This window comes from Larimichthys crocea, chromosome II, assembly GCF_000972845.2.
Source record: "Larimichthys crocea isolate SSNF chromosome II, L_crocea_2.0, whole genome shotgun sequence".
Lineage (NCBI taxonomy): Eukaryota > Metazoa > Chordata > Actinopteri > Sciaenidae > Larimichthys > Larimichthys crocea.
The window spans coordinates 12360297-12382999 of NC_040012.1; the positions used below are offsets into that span (position 1 = coordinate 12360297).

At 38.3% G+C, this 22703-nt stretch overlaps 2 protein-coding genes across 3 annotated transcripts; one reads left to right on the top strand and one right to left on the bottom strand.

Annotated features, from left to right (window-relative positions):
• The first annotated feature begins 1660 nt into the window (after nucleotides 1–1660).
• On the top strand, nucleotides 1661–7265 carry ripk1l (receptor (TNFRSF)-interacting serine-threonine kinase 1, like). Of its 2 annotated transcripts, none has more exons than XM_010746541.3 (11): nucleotides 1661–1803; nucleotides 2099–2261; nucleotides 3010–3166; nucleotides 3310–3447; nucleotides 3535–3766; nucleotides 3855–4004; nucleotides 4357–4433; nucleotides 4584–4659; nucleotides 4751–5368; nucleotides 5464–5610; nucleotides 6053–7265. In XM_010746541.3, exons 2-11 carry the CDS (start codon nucleotides 2101–2103, stop codon nucleotides 6340–6342), a joined length of 2046 nt encoding a protein of 681 aa, XP_010744843.2. In that variant the 5' UTR covers nucleotides 1661–1803; nucleotides 2099–2100; the 3' UTR covers nucleotides 6343–7265. The 2 variants fall into 2 exon arrangements, with proteins under 2 accessions (XP_010744843.2, XP_019117598.2); XM_019262053.2 differs by having other exon boundaries at nucleotides 5464–5529.
• A 2423-nt stretch (nucleotides 7266–9688) lies between these two features.
• Nucleotides 9689–16104, bottom strand: opn7a (opsin 7, group member a). Its single transcript, XM_019262098.2, has 6 exons — nucleotides 16007–16104; nucleotides 14587–14674; nucleotides 13352–13514; nucleotides 12901–13028; nucleotides 11414–11748; nucleotides 9689–10396 (listed from the first exon to the last, which is right to left on the bottom strand). Exons 2-6 carry the CDS (start codon nucleotides 14672–14674, stop codon nucleotides 9875–9877), a joined length of 1236 nt encoding a protein of 411 aa, XP_019117643.2. The 5' UTR covers nucleotides 16007–16104; the 3' UTR covers nucleotides 9689–9874.
• Between the last annotated feature and the right edge of the window lie 6599 nt (nucleotides 16105–22703).

Sequence of the window (22703 nt, forward strand, 5' to 3'; positions counted from 1 at the left end):
ACGTGACACCACTGCAAAGGGTCATCCAGACACCATCTTTGCCTAAAGGACATTTCAAACACCAGGTGAAGAGCCAGTTGCCAGCACGGCTACACCAGAAAGCGACATCAGGACAACCTCCATTGAGAAGCTTGTCAAACCTTAGGGAAAGAAACAAACAATGGCGCCATCAATGAAAAATGACCACCTGGACATGACTCTCCCCTGAGGAGTTCCTTTGGACCCTGCCAGTTGACTACTTTGCCACCAAGGACACTCAGATCACGATGCAGCACACCATCAACTCTGAGGAGACAATATCTATCCACCTCCTCAACATCTTCTCTAGCCAAGAGGTAGCTAAACAGAAAAGCAGTAAGATGACTGGGGCAGACAATTGACACCATGGGGAAATTCAGTGATGCTGTTACAGAGAAACGGTGGCACCTGGCAGTTCTGTGCTGATTACTGTCATGTTAACAACATCAACAGGAAGTACTGCTACCCACTGCCCCACACTGGTAAAATATTTAGACCACAGGCGCCAGTTGGTTTAACTTCCTGGTGATCTGTTTTTGTTCATTGTGGCATGGTGTGTGACCACCAGAATACAGCTTGAATAGGAGGACTGCTCAATGCTGACACCCTGTTTATCTGTTAGAGTACTGCTGTTATTCTTGCCTCAATTAGTCTAAAACAGCCATTGCCTCATAACTGAATACCTGAAATGACTCATGCTGTTATAAAGTTGGTTGAGTGCATGGAGGTATTTGATATTTGTAAAGCTGGATGATGATGCATCATTAATGGAACTTACCACTTGATATAGTTCATAGATCATCCATCAAACTATTTAAATTGTGAATTTAAATCCACAGACGTGTCTGTTAAATGTTTTTAAGACAGTTCTGAATAATCTGCCAACAGCTGGAAAGTTTCTCAAATATCCAGAACAATTACCAGCAACAAATATGAATAACAGAGAAACAGAAGATAGAAAAAAACAACAACTGTACACCAGAAAAAGGAGACAATACAAGACAGGTAAACATGATACTGCTTTGTTGTGGCTTTAGTGTGGAAACGGAGGAATTTATTGTGTGGGTGTTAACAGATAGGCTGCCCAGAATGTAGGCTTCCATGTCATACACTGTCAGAGGCTACAGTTCAGGTGGTTTCCCGCTCTAGTTTCACATAAAGGCTTGTTTTATCAATGAACTGTGTTTTTTTTTTTTTTTTTAAATTGGACAAGGTCTTAGCCAGCTACTGTACTTCCAAAATACCAAATTAATTATATTCTTTTAAATGTCTGTAAACATTGTATTGGCCCCTCAAATTAGATAATAGTGTTTAGATATAGTTAAACATTGTGTGGAGGTAAAGACAACTAGAACAGTGTATGAGACAGTACAGACCATCAGATCTCAAAAATGGACAAAGCCACAGTCCAACTCGAGGGATGCAGTGTCGTTTAGACTGCGATGATTGAACTCGCCGGTAGGTGGCGACAACGCCACACGAAAGACTCTTTGATTCAGTGATTCTGTATCTCAAAAACACATTAAAAATGAACAAATTTTTAAAAAAGAAAGCAACTTAATATCATATCCAGGATGTGTGTTTTGTTATAAAAACGTGTTTTAGTCACTTAAAGCGGCAAACACATCTGAAATCTGCTATCCCGTCCTGCTCTGTTATCGACTTGTCGGGACTGTTTGTAGTTTTTACGTCCAGGTTTCGTTTTTGAAAAAGGAGGAGGTCGAGAAAAAAATCCCGGAATTACAAACAAGAAAGTGTCCTTCTTGGATTGTACAGCACTTTTTGGTAAGCATTCTGTGTTGATATTGTTATATAAGTTGACGTATGATGTTGTCTTTCGGTTGAAGGGTTTGGTTTGGACGTTACGAAGTTTGAAACTTTCAAAGACATTTTCGGCGTTACGCGCTAGCTTAACATCCTCAGGCTTGTTCAACTGTTTTGAAAGTTACGGATGGATGCACATCACTCATTTTGCCCCCTCAGCCTATTTACAGTGGCTGTATTTGACAGTATACACGTTGAAGAGTTTTCCTGAGCCTGTTGTTGTGTTTTAATGTTACTTTTATATAAAACAAAACAGGAATGGCCACCGCGCCACAGCCTTCCCTTCACATGAGATCGACCGATCTCATCAGAAGAGAGCCCCTGGATTATGGAGGATTTGGGGAAGTTTACCTGTGCTACCATGCAACCCTTGGCCAGGTGGTGTTGAAGACTATGTATACAGGCCCTGTTCGCAACGAGTAAGTTATATGTGTGTGTGTGTGTGTGTGTGTGTGTGTGTGTGTGTGTGTTTTACTGTATGGAGTTGGCTGGGTATTCCCCGCCGGTAACTTGAGTCATGTGTCGGACACATCAGGCAGACTTCCCCCTCTCTGCTCTGTGAGACTCATACACAAGATATATAACATTTACTATTTAATATGATATGATATTAATGGGCAGATGTTGCCTGTGCTACAATCTAGTTTGGGATTGTAGCAGTGACCATGTGTGTGTAAGTATGCACTGATATCTAAGTAGGTTACTTCCTTTTTTAACAGAGAAAACTAGAAAGAGACATAATTCATCTGAAATGCGGATGTAGGTCCAACATCCGTTTTTTCAGGTCAGACACCAGTAAGCCAACTCTTGTCCTAAAAACAAAAACAAACTCCATTCATGTTTTTCAGTATGATTTGTCTTGCAAGGGATGCACCAGTCCAATCACCTGTGTAATACTGAGTACTGATCCAATACTAAAATCTGCACCACACTGCATTTTAATTAAGATGGATGGATTTCTGTAGCGCACAGCTTTGTCTGAGTGATTTTAAGTGATACGTAGTAGCACTGATTTTTTTCGAGTGACATTGATAAAGACGCTGTATTCATCATGATTAATCAATCTGTGCAATTTATAGCCTGCCACTAAGACTCAGCGTGATTCAGGTTTTGCAGCTCGCCTGACACACATCTGTTTCTCAATATATTTTTCACTACACTTTCCAGGGAGAGTAAAAGGTCACTGCTTGAGGAGGGGACCATCATGGCAAGCCTGAACCATGAACGGGTTGTCAAGTTGCTGGGTGTAATCATGGAGGATAGAGACTACTCGCTAGTAATGGAGCTCATGCCCAGAGGCAACCTGTTGGTCATGCTAGAGACGGTCAGTGGGTTTTTATATCTGTGGTCACGTCGACAGATTCTAACTTCAGTAGTTCCACTAGGCTTCGTCTGTAGTTTGCAGCCTAAAATAACAATTAAAATCTGAATTGAATGATTAATACATCAGATTATCTCTGTTCTCAGGTCTCTGTGCCAGTATCCATCAAAGGCAGAATCATCGTAGAGATTTTGGAAGCAATGATGTACCTCACAGAGAGACACGTCATACACAAAGACATCAAGCCAGAAAACATTTTAGTGGACAAGGATTTTCATATCAAGGTATATTACACACTATGACCTATGAGACATCTATGATTCCAACAGCATGCATTTACAGTCAAGTGTTTTTTTTTCTGTGTTTTCTAGATTGCAGACCTTGGGCTGGCCACCTGTCAGGCATGGAGCAAACTGACAAGAGAGGAGTCTCGCAGGAAGAGTCGTAAGGGGCGTTCAGTTGGGGCAAGAGGTGCTGGCACACTGAGCTACATGGCCCCTGAACACCTGGAGAGTATACATACACCCTCCACTGAGAAGTCTGACGTCTACAGCTTTGCAATTGTGGTTTGGGTCATCCTCACAGGAGAAGAGCCATATCAAAGTGAGTTAGGACGCCAGAACAGGCTCATGTCCTCATAATAAGACACATTTTATCCACGAATAACAGCGAGTGTCTGTTCTATGTTCAGATGCCAGGAGTGAGGACCAAATGAGCCAGTGTGTCCGAAAAGGTGACCGCCCGGCAGAGAGCCTTATTCCAGACGACACGCCGGCAGAGATAATTCAGATGATGAAGAGGTGCTGGGATCATTGTCCGCAGAAACGGCCAACATTTAAAGGTTTGCGTTTTGTGTGTGTGCGTGTGTTTGTGTATGTCAAAAAAGGATAGGGCCAGACAGAAACAAATAGAATATTCATGTGTTTCATCATTGTTTTTAGAAAAGGCTTGACTTTGTTAATGTTTCATTTAATGTCTGTTGCAGCTAATATGCCCCATGAAAATAAATATTCTGATACTGTTGTAACATTGGTTGCTTTTAATATTCCCGCTGTTGACTGAAAATATTTAAACAAATATCTTTTTCACAAATACTTTGTATAAATATGTTTAAAATATACAAATCTGTAATATATGTTTTCATCCTTTTCGTTTCTCAACCCTTCCTTCCTTTCTTTTTCATTTTCTTGCAGAGAGCTATGACTCCTTCCTTCCTTTCTACATGGAAAGGCTTGAACCACATGTAGAGGAAGATCTCGTTGATCTGAGGGTAAATATATTTTCTTGAGGATTTGTTGTGTGGATGTCTTGAATGCACAGTGAAAACATTAAGCAGTACATTTGAAATTTAAACAATGCAAGATCAATAAAAATTGTGATTTATGTTTATATGATTGTTCTCTATGTGATTTCCATGCAGAAATTATACGATGGCCCAGAAGACCTTGTTGAGAAGATGAAGTCTCTGTCAATAACTCCTGAATGTTTTCCAGCAGGTGAGCACAGTTGATATTCTCGATGATGCATATTATTAGTTATTAGAATATTAGTAGTAGTACTGTTTCAACTTCTCTCGTTATCCTGCAGATTGCCCAGCTTCTTTGGTGAGTTCAGACAGAAACGTATCTGTGCCAGTTGAAGCCAGCATCGAGGACCTCAGTGACAACCACTATGAGCTAACTGAAGGCTCTGTTGAGGTAGATGCAAGGGGTGTTAGCGTCCTCCCGGCTTTGGAGGAGAAACTGGACCGGGAGCTTCAGTACCACAAACATGGTAGCTATAACTGTGAGAACCAACCTGATGCTGCCTACTACTACCATAACAACAGCTCGAATCCCTTCCTGCAAAACCCCTGCACAACAGATCACGCTTTAAGACAACCAGAACAAGACAGACCTTCCTATGTGTCCTCTGTCCATTCTTGGACAAAAGCTGAGGCAGTGCAGCCCACCAGCCAGGAAGAGGCTTTGTATCGCCCTACTGCTGGTCTCTATGAGTCCATGAACACTTCTATACCTCCTGTACACTCTTTGCCCATGTCTGCCAGCACCTCTTCTTTACCACAGTTTAACCAGGAGCATCCACATTCCCACTTTGACCGCCAGCAGTCATGGCCGACTTACCCAGTGTCTGATACATCTGCTCCTGACATCAACCCCGGGCGTCTTCTGACGCCATCAAAGATGAACTCCCTACAAGATCAAGGTACACACAAACACGTCAGTCAGATGAAGCACTCCTTCAGCAAATTCTAGATCTAGAGACCGTGTTTATGTGTGTTTGCTTTGTGCTTGTTCCAGGATCTCTTTTCATTCAGAATGCCAGTGGGATCCAGATTGGGAGCAACAACTTGATGAGTATCAGAGGTTATGATTCCTCCCATAGTTTATTATCACATCCTAACGGCTCAGCTAACTTTCTCATCAAAGAGGGCATTCTGAAATATGGTAAACCACAACGTTTCTTTCAAATAACGTGTGATATAGTATGTCTGTACATTTGCTTACTTTGCAAACATGATTGTCACTTTTTATGGCTGAAACTAACAGTTGTGTTCATCTATTTATCAACAAATATTTTAGCAATGAATCATATTTGCAGTACTGTTATTTTCCAGATCCTACGATGAAATCTCTAAATTTCTTGTTTTATCCAACCAACAGTCTAAAACATAAATGAGTTTATTATTACACAAAGAAAAGAATCAAATCCTCACTTTAGTTGCCAGTTGCTCTTTCTTCTCTTCCTAATCAAATAATCCACTAATCATTTCAGTTCCATTAGTCATTTATATTAACAACACATTAAAAGGTTCAGCAGATGACACAGTACACAAATACACATGGTCCTAGTCCAACTCCTAATACATTTATCTTTTATGTGATTTAGAGGACCATGCTGTGACTGAGGAGCACCTGGAACTGCTGAGAGAAAACATCGGGGCCAAATGGAAGCGTTGTGCGCGGAAACTGGGTCTGACCAATGTGGAAATCGAGACCATTGAGCACGACTGTTACCGCGATGGTCTGCCAGAGATGGTGCACCAGATGCTGGAGCGTTGGAAAATGAAGGAGGGAAGCATCGGCTGCACAATCGGGAAGCTTTGTCGAGCTCTGGAAGGCAACATAAAGGTAGACGTAATCCAGAAAATATTGGACTCCTGCGGTTCCTCCCCCTAGATCTGATAAACTTTGGCAGATTTGCCTCTTTAAATGACTTTTTGTCTGTGTTGGCCAAATGTAACCTTTCCAACCAAAACAAACAAAAAATGTTTTGGTTTTATGTGCCACAAGTGAATAAATGAAATTTCAAAATCATGTTCATTGTTAAGTAATAATGGTCCAAATAATCAATGTAAGTCAAAGAAGAATGATTACAAAGGTAATAACAAAAGTAATATGTTTAACCCAAACATTGTCATGTTTGTTTTTTCAGAAATTGTTGTGTGATGAGTTACAGTATGGAAAAAAGCTTTTATGCAGTTACTCTAGCTTTAATGGAATAATTAACTCATATTCAGGGACAATCAAGTGGTGTATGGTAAACATTTATTCCAGCCAAAGCACAGAACAGATAAGGTCAGTGAGTCTGTAAAAAACATAAACAATTACAAAACGGAAAACTGTAAAGGGGGACAGAAACCTGAGTGCAGTATGCCATGAATTCACGTGTGTTATTGTTGTCATAAATGTGTCCAATCATGGTCAGTAGATAATACAAATGCCACCTGCTACTTGGTACCTTTTGTGTTCACATTACCCCAAATTACAGTTTAAATACATGAATTACTTATCTCCTTGTTCTTGTGTTCAGTGTTTCGTCTTACTGTATTGATATCAGATATTTTCAATGTAATGAGCTGTTGCGCTGTTCTGTTTCAAGCATTTTGGATTACAGGTGACTTTTTGTTTGAGATGTGTCATGGCAAAATTCATTTTAATTTTGTGTACTGGGACTCAACATGTAGTTCACACTATAAAATATTACACTGATGTACAGCAATGCAGAAAACAACAACAACAAAAAAGTTCTCCAAACCTTGTATATATTAGAAAGCTGTTTTGACATTCAAAATAAACTGTACACATTTAAAAAATTACAATGTAATCTGTATTTTATGTGTTTTATAAATTGCACCACACAACTATTATTTTATTTGTTATCCCCTGAAAAAAATCTGAGCTAGTGTTGAGAACGTAGTGGAAAAGTGACAAAATGTAGTATACTCAAAAAGTAGTATGCAAACTAAAGTATTTGACCTTGTTGTTGATTCACACAAAGGAAGTGGAAATGTGCTTAACCCTGGAAATGAAAGATTGTGGAGATAAAACAGCGTTGTAAAACAACAGAAGAAAACTAAATCTGGGAAATCAATTTTATGTCTTCATATATGTATTTTTTACATTTAGTTGGCAAAGACATTCAGGAGCTGTGTGACTGACATAAAATATAGTTTCTTGTTGGTATAAAACAGTTAAATATGTTGATATTTTTGTATACTAACTGCAAAGACTAAGACAATCAGTATATACTGTATGCAATTTGTATGTTGTATGGAGTTGGGCCATGCTGCTCTTTAAAGCAACTGGAACTGCCATAGAATTGGGTATCCACCAATCCTGTCTCAGGAAAACACCAAGTCTGAACCCGACTTTGAAAGACTGAAATAGAGCCAAATATGTAAATGTATATGTTTTTTTTTTTTTTACACAGACATTTTGTTAGATGACATTTTTTTGTAGAAATGTAATTATTCCTGAATGTGAATTTAAACAGTTTGTTCATGCAGATTATCAGCTTTATCTTCTCTGAATACAGCCTGATAGAAAGATAAATCCTTTTACTGTTGTCATTGAAAAGTCTGTTTGAAAACACATTTCTCTTTGTTAAACACAAGAAAATGAATCCCTCCATGTCATGAACAATTAATGCTGGGGTCCATGGTACAAATGTTGACACACTTTTTCAGTTAATGCTATTAAAATGGCACCCTGTTGATTGATAGATCAAATCTAATTAAGCACTTTTGTTGATCAAAAGCAGTACGCCTTGCAACATTAAACACACAATATGCTAAGTAACAGAATTTATGAAACAACAATATTAGATCAGATAAAATAGCCTGTGGGATATGCCAACATGAGGATAACAGAAGAAGGATTTGGTCCTGAGCGCTTGGCTCAAATCCCATTCCAGTCTTTATTTACACACATTTACATCATCTTTCTCCATCAATACATTTATCTACAACTGTATTATTTGGCGTGTATTGGCTTGTTTCATTTGTCTTTCTTCCATTTCCCTCTGTTGTATGATATAAATATATACAATATTGTCTGGCAGTTGAGTAAAGAAATATTCATTTTTTGTTGTAAACATAATAAAGAACAACTTTCATAATATGAGTAATTGGTTAATATCGTGCAATGGCACAATAATGTGTTATGTAGCAGCATTGTGTTTTCCACAGTCTGTACATAGATAATTGATCAAGCACCATAAACTATATACCTGCAGTTATCAAGTATAAACAATACTTGGGGTAGGATAGTAAAAGAAGTAAAAATTAACTAAAATATAATTATAAAATGTTAGTCATTAGTTTACCTTTTTAGTGAGCAGTCAAAAATAAGCAATGATTTCTAGACTCATGAAACCCACATAGTGACATTTTGCATATTGCAGCATATTTTTGCATTACACTTTTTTGTCTTTTGAACATAAACTTTCTTTACATTTTTTGAGAATCCCACTCCTTCAAAGGAGAAAGCTTTTCAATCAGTTCTTAGCATGTTTTGTTTTTTTTACATTTCATTTTCAGATCTTTGTAGTTCTGTTTTTTAGTATTCTTCTCACTGTTTCTGAAGTGTTCATGGGCACAGATGAATGGCAAGGACATTTTACAATGTTAAGTGGCACTTTGCTTTGATAGTAGAGCGATGGCTGCACAGCTTCCACTGAGGACGTACATCACTATAGGGCTTATTATGGCAAAAAAAAACAAAAAAAACGATCAAGATTGAGGTCACCATAGTATGCAGACTAAAAAGCTTTTGCCTTTGGACCTTATTGTTGAAAGACACGTCTCCCACATAAGTCAATGTAGACGTACATTGAAAGATGCCCACCATCAAACTTGGCCAAACATATGCAAACTAAAGTGGGAGCGCTCCCTTAAATCCAGCTGTGTGATTGAGGCGAAACGATACTAATTTAAATACAAATTTACACCTAAAATGCAGCATAGGATATTTAATACTTTCAAATAGTCTCTAAATCAGAACCAGAACCAGACTGACGTGATGATGATGCTGATTGGGAAATACATAGCTGGAAAATCCTCAAATCTATCCATCTTAAATCACATAGACCTGGCACAATGTTTAAGAGCTCATTTGACTCAAAAAGAAAAACACTGCTTGATGCCAAGCTAAATGTAACATTTAAAAAAATTGCACAACATTTTTTTTACAAAGTAACATAATTATATTGTTTATGGGTTTCAAACTGTGTCGTAAACAAAGTTCCCTCCAGCTACATTTAACCTCAAAACTGTTTTTGTGCCATATTGGCCAGAATACATCACAGTGGGTGAAAATAAGTGGCTGCTCTTCAAAAACTCTTATGGTACATTCCTGAACAAGATTTCCTGAAAGAACCTGTGAAATATGTCCAGAGATATTCTGTAAACAACAACAATTGAGTGAAATATCAGGGCCAAGCCACCCTTGCATGCCCCGGAACCATCTCTAAATTAATATGGAAGTTGTCCATTTCTGAAGTCTTAGTTGCACACATGGTGGACAGCAGGGACTTCTTGTGACACACTCTTTGAGTCTTCTGCCTATGTGTTTGGGGAACTGTAGAGTCTTGATCTTTAGAAGAGTCTACATTGGCTACAGGGTTTGTGCACATTTGAGGGTAGTGTCTGAAGCATTCGAAAGCATCCGCGCACCTCACACAGCTGTGGTCCTTTAACGTGAGCAAACAGAGGCAGCCCTTCACACAGGCGTGGCATAGAGTACCCAGGTCACTGCACATCACACTGTGGAAACTGGGCCTCAGCATTAAGTAGATGATTGGGTTGTAGATGGTGGAGGACTTGGCAAACATTGCTGGCATGGCAAATGCCATTGGAGGGATGTTGTCAATGTGTCCGAAGGCAGCCCACATAGACACCACAGCGTATGGACTCCAGGCTGCAAGGAAGCCGATGCAGACAGCAACACTTAGCTTGAAGAGGAAAGAACACACATGACAAAAGTGTAATTGATACCATTGAAAAAATACATGTTATATAAATATACATAAATACATACCACATTTTGGTGCTTGTCACAGAACAGTGTGATTTAGAAGATACATTTCATTGTCAAACACCAGTCTATTAGTACATCTCTTTTATATTTTCCAACTTTCTCTTCCTGCCTGTGGTGCTGAGCCACAAGCCCACCACTTTTTACTGAAGACATCAATCTTTAGAAAACAGATCGTCACTTGTATGTAGCTTGCTAAACATTTGGGCACTGTAATTTTTAGGAAATGGTAGTCAAACAAGAGTCAGTAGAACAGAATAAAGTGTCCATGTTCATGGTAATGAAGGAACTTGTTGTCCAGTGCAACCTTACCTTACCAAATACTGTTTGCACAATGGAGGTCTATGGCACAAAAACAGTAAGCTATATCAGGTTTTGGCTACACATGTGATACTTGTAATTTAAATCAATTCATTGTTCGTTTTGGTATTTTCATAGTATTTGGTGACAGTAGCAAAAATATAGAATCCACAAGCACAAGATAAAATCTAATCAGGCTGCTGCGTGAAGGCACCAAAGGCAGTGGTAGCTTCCCATCCATCACAGTATAGTCAGAGTCAATTCCTGCTAATGAGAAGCTGCATCACCGGAGGAAAGGATTGAGGTCACTGCCAATTTCTTGAACAAATGAAGGAGGAACTCTCTAGAGGATTCTTGCCTCTCAGAAGACGCTTTGATATTTTGCCCCTGAACCACCATCACCACATTACTGTATCTGCATAACCATGTGGTGTCAGTTTGGTCTTGATTGGCACTTCCTTCAATGTGTTTTTAAAGTCAAAATATATACTGGATGAATAAAAGCAATAGGATTCGTACTAGTAATCACAGGTGTGATCTAACCAAGTTTAATAGTTATTGCCAGTAGTGCTTTTGGACTTTAGAACGTGTTATTTATAAGTCATAATTTGTGTTTTTCAGACTTTGCTCTTACCTTAACAATAACTTTCTGAATGCCGCTCATGTGTGTCCGCCTTGTTGCATGCTGCTCCATATTTCTGCGGGATGCATGCACTTTGACCAGAATGCCTGTGTAGGACGCTATAATAACGCAGCATGGAAGGATGTAACAGAAGGTGAACAGTGCCACAGTGTAGGACCGTGCTGTGACATGCTGATTGGACTGGCGCCAGTCAATGCAACAGGCTGTGCCATAAGGCTCTGGTCCGTATTCCCCCCAGTGGACCAGAGGGGAGCAGGCAAACAGCAGGGCATAGACCCAAGAACTGGCAATGAGCAGATGGCCATGAAGAGAGTTAAATCTATTTCCTGTGAAGACAGATTAAGTTTATAGTTTATTATTCATGTAGTTGAAAGATACTGACATAATTATCATTTATTGATTTTTCACCAAAAATGATAATACAATAATTGTAGATGATGTAAATCTTTAGGTTGTTTGACAACCCTGCTTCTCTGTGTAACATGACTGACAATGTTGATGCCTCTCTCTGCAGGTCCCCAAACCAACTTACTCCATTTATGTAAAGGGTCTACTTGAAACAAATTAGTTTATGCGTAACATCGTCTGCCTGCAGGCCTCCTGTTTATAGTTTTTCCGGGTGGCCATGTTCAAACGCAGGACAACACATCTACTATCATAGAGGGTCTAAATGACAAAGTTGGCTTCAAACTTTAGGGAAAATAGGGAAATAGTCCTTGAATGGACATCTTACAGGAATCCACCAGGAGATCAATTAGAGCCATTCTCTTCACCCACACTGACCTGTGATTCCTCCATTGTGAATTAGGTCAGAATAGGGTCCTTCACCATAATTGCAGCTCGACACATCATCCCACAAAAAAACACTTGATGTAAACCAGACACAATGATCACCTGGGGTTTTCAACTCGGTCCTGAGCTGACATGTTGTATATTTGTTCGGAGTTTTGTTACTGCAGATGCAGTATTAGTGGTCATCGGCATGGCTCTAGTTATCCTGCAGCTACAGGTAAAAGATAAGGCCTCTGATGGAAGAAAAGGTGATTGAATGAGGAGTGACAGCCATCAGCCTAAAATATATGCAGATATCATGACTGTCAGTAAGTTGTAAAAAATAATAAGAGCTTCTGTAAATATGCAGATGTGTTTTTGTAGATATATATATGTCAAAGTTTGACTTTAAAATGGTGATTCTAATTAAGACTTCTGTATATAAACCTTTTGTGACACTGCTGGGGAAAACACAAAGGTCAAATAGAAGGCCCCATTGCACTGCATTAACCAACATCACAAGTAATTCTTATTGAGTGCAGCCCCTGGTCTTGTCAGTAATCAAAGGAAGGCTAATATCCAGTGCTTCATGGAGGGATTATCATTTCGTTTCCTCCCTCAGATAAATCAACAATCAGCCACTTAGGGATGTGATAATTAAGCCTGTGTCATTTCGCTGGGCAAAAATAGATTCTTTGAAGACTTACCATAGAGTGGATAACATACTTTCACAAAGCACACCATGCTTAGAAGGGTTAGAGTGGTCAGACTGCAGATGCCAAACAACATGCCACAAAACGCGTATATGGAGCACACTGTTTTCCCATACAGCCACCTGTGTAGGAGGGCAAGGGGGTGTGAGAACGAGAAAGAAGACGGTGCAAAGCAAAGACAGAGAAGAAAGATCAATGACATAGAGGGTGAGACAGGGAAAAGGGAAAAATGCATGAGCATTACACACCATATGTGTGAACTCACAGGCAATCATACTGCTAACCAACCATATAATTACATGAACCATGACACATGAAAGGGAGATTAAAAAGCTATACCTTTAAATATTTTTTTTTTCCGTTAGCACGTGTTTCACATGAAAATATCTCATTCTCTGATGGTGAGAACAACCACTTTGTCTATCTTAGGTGCAAGGTGTAGTACCTGTGGTAGAAGCTTGAAGTTATCGCCATAGGGTAGAGGGACAGAGTCAGGCCCAAGTCACTAACAGCTAGGTTGATGATGAAGTACTCTGCAGGTTTCAGGAGGTGCTTTTTCTTGTAGGAGACGTACAGCAATGTGCTGTTGCCGAATAGTGAACATACACCTGCAGGAAAAACACAACAAAACCCCTGAAGGTGAGGGAGTGCTGAATTGTGTCACAAGGCTGAAGCACTAATATCAGAGAAATAGTTTCAGCAAATATCCCAACAAGTTGTTAGAATCATACTGCATATTTAAAGCAAAAGTTCAGTGTTTTGTAAAATAAAATTTACTTTTGTGCAGAGAATTAAATGAGAAGATTCTTTGAATATCTAATTGTAAGGTTTCAGCCGGCGGCTTAGGTTTGCATAAAGACTGGGGGCAAAGAGAAAACCGATTCAATGCATGTCAGTATGTTTTTAAATGATCGCAATAAATGAAAACATATCTTCAGACATCTATCAAATGTTCATGATTATGTGAAATATCAGATACAAGAAGTCTGAAAAATCACCAAAAATTTGCGGTGTGAGCAAAATAGTGCAATCTATAGTGCAGGTCATTTCTGACACTGACCACAGACAACACAGTACACCACCAGAAACAAAGTTATATTAGCATGCAACTCCACCATGCTGAATAGTCATTTAAAATTACATGAGCATTATAAATTAGTCCCTCAGAGCAAAACACAGCAGCTTTGAATGTAAAATGGCATTAGTAATGTCAAATCAGTATAATTAAACAAGAGTATTCAGAAAAATCAATCGTTTAAAGTGTCTCCTCCTAACAGTGTGCAAAACTACATTAAATGCAAGCACTGTATATATAACTGGCATGATTTTTTTTTTTCAGTGCATGGCTTAGCCATATATTTCATTCTCATTGATTCTTTATGTTGTTTTGTTAGAAGCACAGATAACACATGAATAGCTGCAACACTAGGTGCCGCACTGGATCTGTCTGTACATTGATGTGTACATGCCCAAGGCAAGGATAGACTTACAACTATATATATATATATACTATATGATAGTAAAACACAGCGATAAATGTTTCCAAGGCTTCACAGTGGGCTGTCTTACTCCATGCTGTTATTCATTTCCCCCTGAGCAGAACACATAGAAAGATAGAAAGATAGGAAGTTGACATAGTCATTTTGGCGCATTCATTTTTTTTTTTTTTTTTTTACTCACCAAAAATAGAGTAGACCACAGCCACCATTATATCCACTGGTACTGGTATGTTAGAGTGGAATGCACTGTCTTCATCTAACAGTGCCATCTGAAAACAGATCAGAGTTTTTCAGGAGCAGTGCAAGGGAGTTTTGATATTTAAAGATGTTATGAGCAGGATTTAAACACATCAGACTTTGGCCGGGCAAAAAACAAAAAACAAAAACATAAGCAATGTACAAAACTGCAGGTTGTTGACTACTAAGCAATAAATTACAGTTCTAATCATTTTATCTTGCAGGTGACCTTAAAGTGCTGCAAATAAGACTAAACTTCATTCATACTCTTGTGTTTCTGGCTGTATAGTGTAAGTGTTGAACTTTGGCAGGACTGTTGGTCAGAAGGTTTGTTAGGGTTTTGTTAAATAATTCATTTGTTATTGTAATGTTAAGTCACATGTACTTGGCTTGTGATTGTATTAACTGAATTAATGAAGTGATGATTTACATATGTGATGAATGCATTAACAAACCATTAAAATACCCACACGATCACACCATCAACATTCTCCATTTCTATGTGTTCATTGTGCTCCAGCAGCCAAAGGCAGAAGGTTACAGACAGACGTGGATCAATGGATGGCATGAGGTTCAATAATCAAATGGTTCAATAATAGTTGCACCTCAAACACATCCTAATATGTTGTTCCAATGGGCAGTCACATTACTGAATTTCAAGTAACCTGAATTACTCCTTCACTCAAAAATCTCGTGTCCTGGTAGTGGGGCTTCAAATCAAGTCCAATAGATTCAAAGTGAGTTCATTGCTGTTCCAATGATACATTTTATATCACACATACACAATATGGATCTTTATAATGTATGCTAAAATTTCTTTTTATGAAGCAGAGAATCACAATTTGCCTCAGGGGGCTTCTGCATGCTGATCCTTCTGCAAAACTTACAATATCCCAATGAGGGGGCAGAAAAAATACACCAGACGCACTATTACGCACGATTTGTCTCCAAAGGAAACGCTAACGTGTTCCCTTTAACTGAAAGCTTGGGAGCGTTAATTAAACAGCTTTGACACAACTACCTAATGAACGGGTTTAAGAGAAAATTCACGTTGCTTTGTCTACTTTCTGTCTGCTCTCTGTAGCTCTTTAAGAAACAAAAGGCGATTGGACAAGACACTCCAAGGGGACAGCACCTCAGACCGCTTTGTCTTTCATCACTTGACAAACCTCAGGTATCAGCTCAGCATTTCGAGGCTCATAGTCTAAAATAAGGCAGCCTTACGTAACGTAGTGTAAAGAAAGAAAATGTGAATAATTTGGGTTAACTTGCAGACACTTAAAGAAATATTCAACCCAATTTATACTTACAAGAGACCACTTTCTTTTATTGGTTTGAACTAATGACAAATAAAATGGTCTTACCTCGGTGAGTAAGTGCTGGATTACCAAAATTCGTGTCCTCTGATGCTATGTTTGATGTAATTAAGGTTCCCGTAAGTTTCCAAATTTACTTTGAACCTTTTCCCCATTGGCTATTGCTTGCGCCAAATAAAATCTCAGAGATGTTCACTCCTCTTCAGAGGCGCAGCGGCTACGAGGAGGCACCAGAGAGCGGATCACACTGACTGCATATCAGTGCGCGGCTGTGGAGGCAGAGATGCAGGAGTCTTTATTATAACGGCCACACAGCAGGCTGCTATGATCAGTTAATGACGTCGATTACAATTCATAAATACACACTCGCATGCAGTCACTCCTCCAATCCCACACTATTCATAAATGTTCCAGATGCTTTGATTTGCCATTTACAATTCACACCATGCAAACTCTGTTTTCCCTAGAAATGATTTTTACCATTTAATTTTTAGATCTGCATCTTCATGCACATGAATAAAGAAGTTGAGAAAACTCTAGATATTATACATACTAACCAACACTTAATGGCTGACAATTTACCAACAGGATGGAACACAGCTGCTGATAGTACAATTTTTTGAAGTAATTTTGTTCAAATCAAATCAAGACAGAAATGAAGTGAAAACATCATCAGTCATTGTTTTGAACTTATGTCCCATATGTTTTGCTGAAAAATGTCCTTCGTACTGTAGCTGTGAAAGTAGATAAAACATTTCTTTTCACTTTGTTTGACAGTATCTTCCTCAGTATCCTATGGTATCTGCTCATTTCCGCACATCAGTTTCTATTGTTTGGGTTGTGCGCTTTGGTACATTGGGATACCGAGCGAATCACATTGTGTAGGCTTCTATTCATACCTATTTTATGCATATGTATAGCAACAAACTGTGAACTAAAAGCTGAAAGAGTGGACCTTAACCTTCTAATCTTATATTGCTTCATGGAGCATTGAGCCCATACAACATATATGTGACCATTCAAATACCTATAGGGCTGGGGTATTTCAATCCAAGGCTTTTATACCTTTTTTTTTTAATTATTATTTTCTACTGTAATATTTCATCTTCAGAGGCCTTGTGATCTTTACTGTAACTAAAATGGAAATTCTGAGTTTGAGCAAACCTATTCCACACATGAATTTGTAATAATGGACTTGCCAGAAGGGTCCCAGGGGTTGAAATGGTTAAATGTAAATCTTTATTGTTTTAGCAGTGTGGTGCTTGGTGGGGAGACGAGTGTCATTTTCAGCCTTGCAAACATTCTTTTCTATAGTGTGAGTTACCCCATTGTGCCAGCAATGACATGCTGCTTTCAATTCAATTCAACTCGATATTGCATATCCCACACGCAACCATAAATTGCATCAATCACAGTGAGTCAAAGGCACATATGGTGGCACTTGAAAATTAATTTTGAGTTTTTCTCAGATAATTCATAAAGGAAACAATCGTCACACCTCGGAAGCAGGGATGAATTATCTTCAAAAGAATTACGCATAGTGAAAATATTGCTTTGCATGCCACTTGCTCTCTGTTTTTCTGACGTGCGAATTCACACACACACACATAGTCACAAACCAACACACAGATTGAGGCTGGAACAGATTGAGTAAAGCTTGAGATGAAAGCTGTATTCAAGGTGTAACGGTGTTGTCAAAGAATTAATTGTGAAGGCCACAGAGGGTAGAAAGAAATGAACATCCACAATAAGATAAAACACAGCAGGAACATCAAAGTGGTCTGATGGGAATACAGAATAAGCATTTCACACATACTGTGCTTGTAGATAGCCGTGTCTGTTGGGTAGAATATTAACCATGCTTTTCCTAAACATTTGTATTGCTAACAGTGTGAAGCACAAATTCTACATACTATATGAGTCACGCAAAACTATAAGTTCCCTAAATGCTTTGTTCAGACCTTCTGCTTCTCCTTTTCTTATGGCAGAAACTGATGTGCATGCAATATTTGAAAAGTAGAATTGTTACAATAAAAACTGAACTAAACTCTGGGCTGTTTTTATGTTTTTCACATGTTTTGTGGTAGTTTGTTCTTCATGCTAGGAAGGAGTGGGTGTGAGGAGATGGGGTTGCAATCAGCAACCTCACCTGTGCCACTAAATCCTTTACACTGCTCCTTTAATGCAACCAAGAGTCCCCTTTAAAACAAACTATAAGAAGTGTGAAGTGTTCACAGCACAGTAATCAGTATGGTAAATACCAAGAGATTATGGGAAAATATTATGTCATCATGATTCTTCTATACTGTAAATCCATAAGTAGTAATCCTGCCTGCAAGAAACTGCAAGGGCGAGAGAGTGGCAGGAAAACTCTGAGTGTATTTTTCACAACTCGAGCTCTCCCGGAAGAAATGTTACACTTGTAGGAAGACTGAAATTTAAACCACGTATAAATAACACAATAACAAAACATAACACAACAATAACAGGGATGACATGTCTGTACTTGATTCTTTACTCTACTGCTCTCATCTCTTCTCTAATTTAAATCAGACATTATTTAGTGTACATAGCCTTGGATGTCACTAATGTAAGATGAGATGTACACTGTCTTTGGCAAACCTGTATTCAGATACTCCTTTTATCATGTCATGTTATGTATAACTTATAACATTGGTCGTGATCAGGAGGAGGAGGGTGGAAAAGCAATACCAGTCAGGGAAGACATACAGTATATGAGAAAACAAAACTATGCATCGTCACTACGATGAAATTCTCATGAATCTAATTACTTTGGTAATTTCAAAGTTACATTAGAGTGCCATTACATAGCTACAACATCGAATGAAGGACTTTAATGTGATGACATAATGAAATGCTGTCTTATTCCCGATACTGCATGCTATGTGAGTTTTAATCTATATGTAAACTAGAAAATATGAACGTAGAAAAAATGTACATATACAGATACACACGTCCTCTGGTCGTGAGATGAAAAGAGCGAGCCTGTTATTAATGCAGCGGTGGAATGGTTGAAGCCTCACTGCGCTGAAACTGCTCACAGCCGGACTATCTTTATTAATGTTATGATTATGAATTCATTGTCTGTAAATACTGATACAGATAATATTTTAAATTTTACACTCTCCACTGTTTGTTGAATAACAAGTAACATTTGACTCTATGGTGAAAATAACAGCTTTGTCTTATGTCCTTAAATTCATGGCGTGTCTCAACTGTGGTTTCATTTCAGTACAGCAATTTAAATTCATCCTTTACAATTTTTCCTCACATTGTATGTGCCTGTGCTCATGCCTAAGCTTTAATACCTGTGTCAGAGGATTATCACAGAAAACATTTCAACACCACTCCCAGCAGAAAATGTGAATTTCTATGCTGGAAAATTTCCATCTCTTGAAGCAAAAGCTGAGCAGTAAAGTAGACAAACTGTATGAATATTGTCTGCTAAAATGACCCAAATTTCCTGTAGACCATGACTTACCACATCTACAAAAACGCTGGGGTTTTCTGTGGAAGTAAAATCAGTTCAAAGGGGAAGTATCTTACCGGAATCTGGGCTACACCCTGACACAATTTAATAAAATAAACTGTACTGTAATAACTCGGTAATCAATGAATGAACTTGGCATGATAAATCTAAAGAAATGTGTTTTGGGTAAGAAGAGAGTTCACCACAAAAAGGTATACCAGACAGGAAACTCTGTCTTTACAGTGTAGTACAGACACCACCACCATCAGTGTGTACACAGAGGCCTTTTCTACATGATAGTTAGTCATCACTTCAAAAATTAGGTTTTGCATTACCTGAGAAATAAACCTACCAAACCTTTGAGATATGGAAACATGTGCACTGGGATTATATCCAGGTACTGTATGTCAGGTTTTTATTCTTGCAAAACATTTCAGGTGCCCTATATACTTGTTTAAAATTTCTTCTTTCCCTTGTGGTCAGTCACAGGAAAAAAATATGACCCGTGCCTAAAATGCATCAGTTCAGCTCCATTAGTTCCATCTATTCCACAAATGCACCTTATAAATAACATAAAGGAGAGGCCAGGAAATATCAATAAGTAATCAACCAAACCCTAAAAGACGACACCACCATACTACCCAAAGTTTGCATGAATGTGACAGCAATGTTTGATTGTTTCCCGCTGCTTTGTCCTACTTACACTATTATCAAGGGCACAATCAATTGTAGCTTTATATTCCAAAGCTTTACAATAAGAGAGCCAATCCTTCATTGATTAGACTCACATGATGAATCAACCTTATTTGTTGCCCCTATCTTCTTGACTGCCATAACTTGACATGATCTTTGTGGTGATAACACATAAGTAAGTAGAAGTAACACATGTATGTGTTAAAGAGAGCACACTAGAGGAGTGTATGTCTATATAGCAAAAATTACAAAAAGTGTTCCTTGGTCCTAAATATTTGAGAAAAACTTTAATTTGGGAAATGCCTGTTTAATTTTAAGTTATCATGATAAGGACAAGAGGTCTACTTCTATCTCTACTACCATCTGCAGCATGGTACAAATATAATACTGACTCAATGCTGTGCAGATAGTGAAGACATCCAGCCATATAGCTGCCCTCCATCCAGTCCACCCTGCATCAGCTAGGATCGAGTTAGTCTTGGAGTTGTAGATGTGAAGATATGCACCATCTAGAGGTGAGGAAAGTAATAACATCTGCAATTTTGACGCTTTTTAGTGTGATATGACAATGTTCCATTCTATATATTATAAATTGCACTTAAACCGGTGGCGCATGTTTCAAATATACATCTTAACCAAAACACACCATATCGAATAGATTTGAATATGTTTGTTCATCCCTGTCTGTCCAGTGTGTATGCTGTCTCGACCCTAATGCATGCTGGGATAGACTGTGGATGTTTCAGACACTTAACAAAAATCATCAGTGTAAAAAATGGATGGATACATATTTATTCTCCAGAATGACACAAACTGTCCCGAAGCCACTGTGGCTACTAAACTACAGGAAGGGCTTCGCTTGTGACTGAATATACATATTAGTTAGTTAGTTTTAAAGGCATCAGTGGAAATACCAGTGATAGAATGTAACTAAGTACATTAACCAAGTTTTAGGTATTTCTACTTAGGTAGAAATTGGATGTACTTGTACTTTACTTCTTCCCACGCCACTTTCTTTTCAACTTTTTTGATAACTGTTCACTTTAATAGATTTTTACAGAGTTGCATAAGTATACTTTTACTTTAATAAAGGATATGAGTACTTCCACCACTACTGTAAAATGCCATTGTGAACAGTGTGCATGAACTGTCGAGTGGTAAGTAGGTTTTATAGATTTTTTGCTTTAGAAATCTAAAGCACCTGCAAAAACACCTTTTTAGTGGATCCACTACAGTATGTCACAGACAATACCAAAAATAGTTTTAAAGGTTAAAACACCAGGATTCTTTGTCATTGTGGGCAATTGTCAATATGCATCTTTGTTCAATTGTCGAATTCTGCCGTCAGTGCAGTCATGGGGTGACTGTTTTGATGTAATCCTTTTGTGCTTCTCAGAAGAAAAACGAATAAGTCATCTTGTTTTGCCATTCAAAAATCAATGTAGCACAAAGAAGAAATTGAAAAAAGAAATCTTTTAAAAAACGATTGTTGTCACAGTCTTTGACTACCAAGCTGGAAAAAGTTCAAGGGCAGAGCTCAATGTAAAGAAATGTTATGTTTTGTTTGTTTTCATTTTTGTATGATAGTCCAAGTATACATGTCACAGCTGCTATTTCCAAAATTCCCATGAAGCGTTGCTACGATGATGCCCGGGTTAATGTTTGCCTATGACCAGTACAAACTAAACATTGGTGTGTAATGAGCTTTGAACTGCTTGTTAGAGCCCTGAGAATAATACAGTACCGCCCAAGAACGTATATTCACCAGTTTATACTTATCGTGGAAAAAGCACCCTGTAGAAAGTGTATTGATTTATTCTGAATCAATACAGATGGTAGGTAAACAAATAAATAAATAAATGCAATGCATTACTGTGGCTATCTGATGCACGTGCACATACCAAAGGTGGCAACTGTGTTTTAGTAATAGCTAAAATTTATCATTCTCGGTACAAAAACACAGTGTGATAATTTCAGAATGTTAAGTTTTCTACATTACTGGCTGATATGGTGTATTACTCCCTTCATATGTGTTCCTTATGCTGGAAGGCTATATGATATGTTTACATGCTGCCCCGTGGTTAAGTGTTTGACTGCAGCTAATCTGCAAACGTGTAAAGATTTGTTAGAAGATAGGAGAGTAGATTGAAGTTGCTGTATAACTTAGACCCATCACAGCTCTGTCAATTATCAGCTTGTGATTGCATGCACCATATCTAATTTCTTCTGTGTGTTTGTAAGAGCTCAGTATCTGTCACCTGCACTGTCCCATGTAGAGGGACGCTTTAGGATATGGCAGGACAAAAACTTACAGGTGCACTTGTTCTTCTTCACATTGTTTGCCTCTTATGTGGTCCTGCCCTTTGCTTGGTAAGAAAATGTCTTATTTTTTAAAGATACTATTGCATGATAACAAGAAAATTGATAACAATTGATGACAATTGATTGAAATTCATTTGTAAAACAGTAACATTTACATTTTAATTATCTTCTGTTTAGCCCACAACAAGAATACCAGGTAAGTGTTTTTTGTTTTATGTTTTTCAAGGCAGATACACTTAC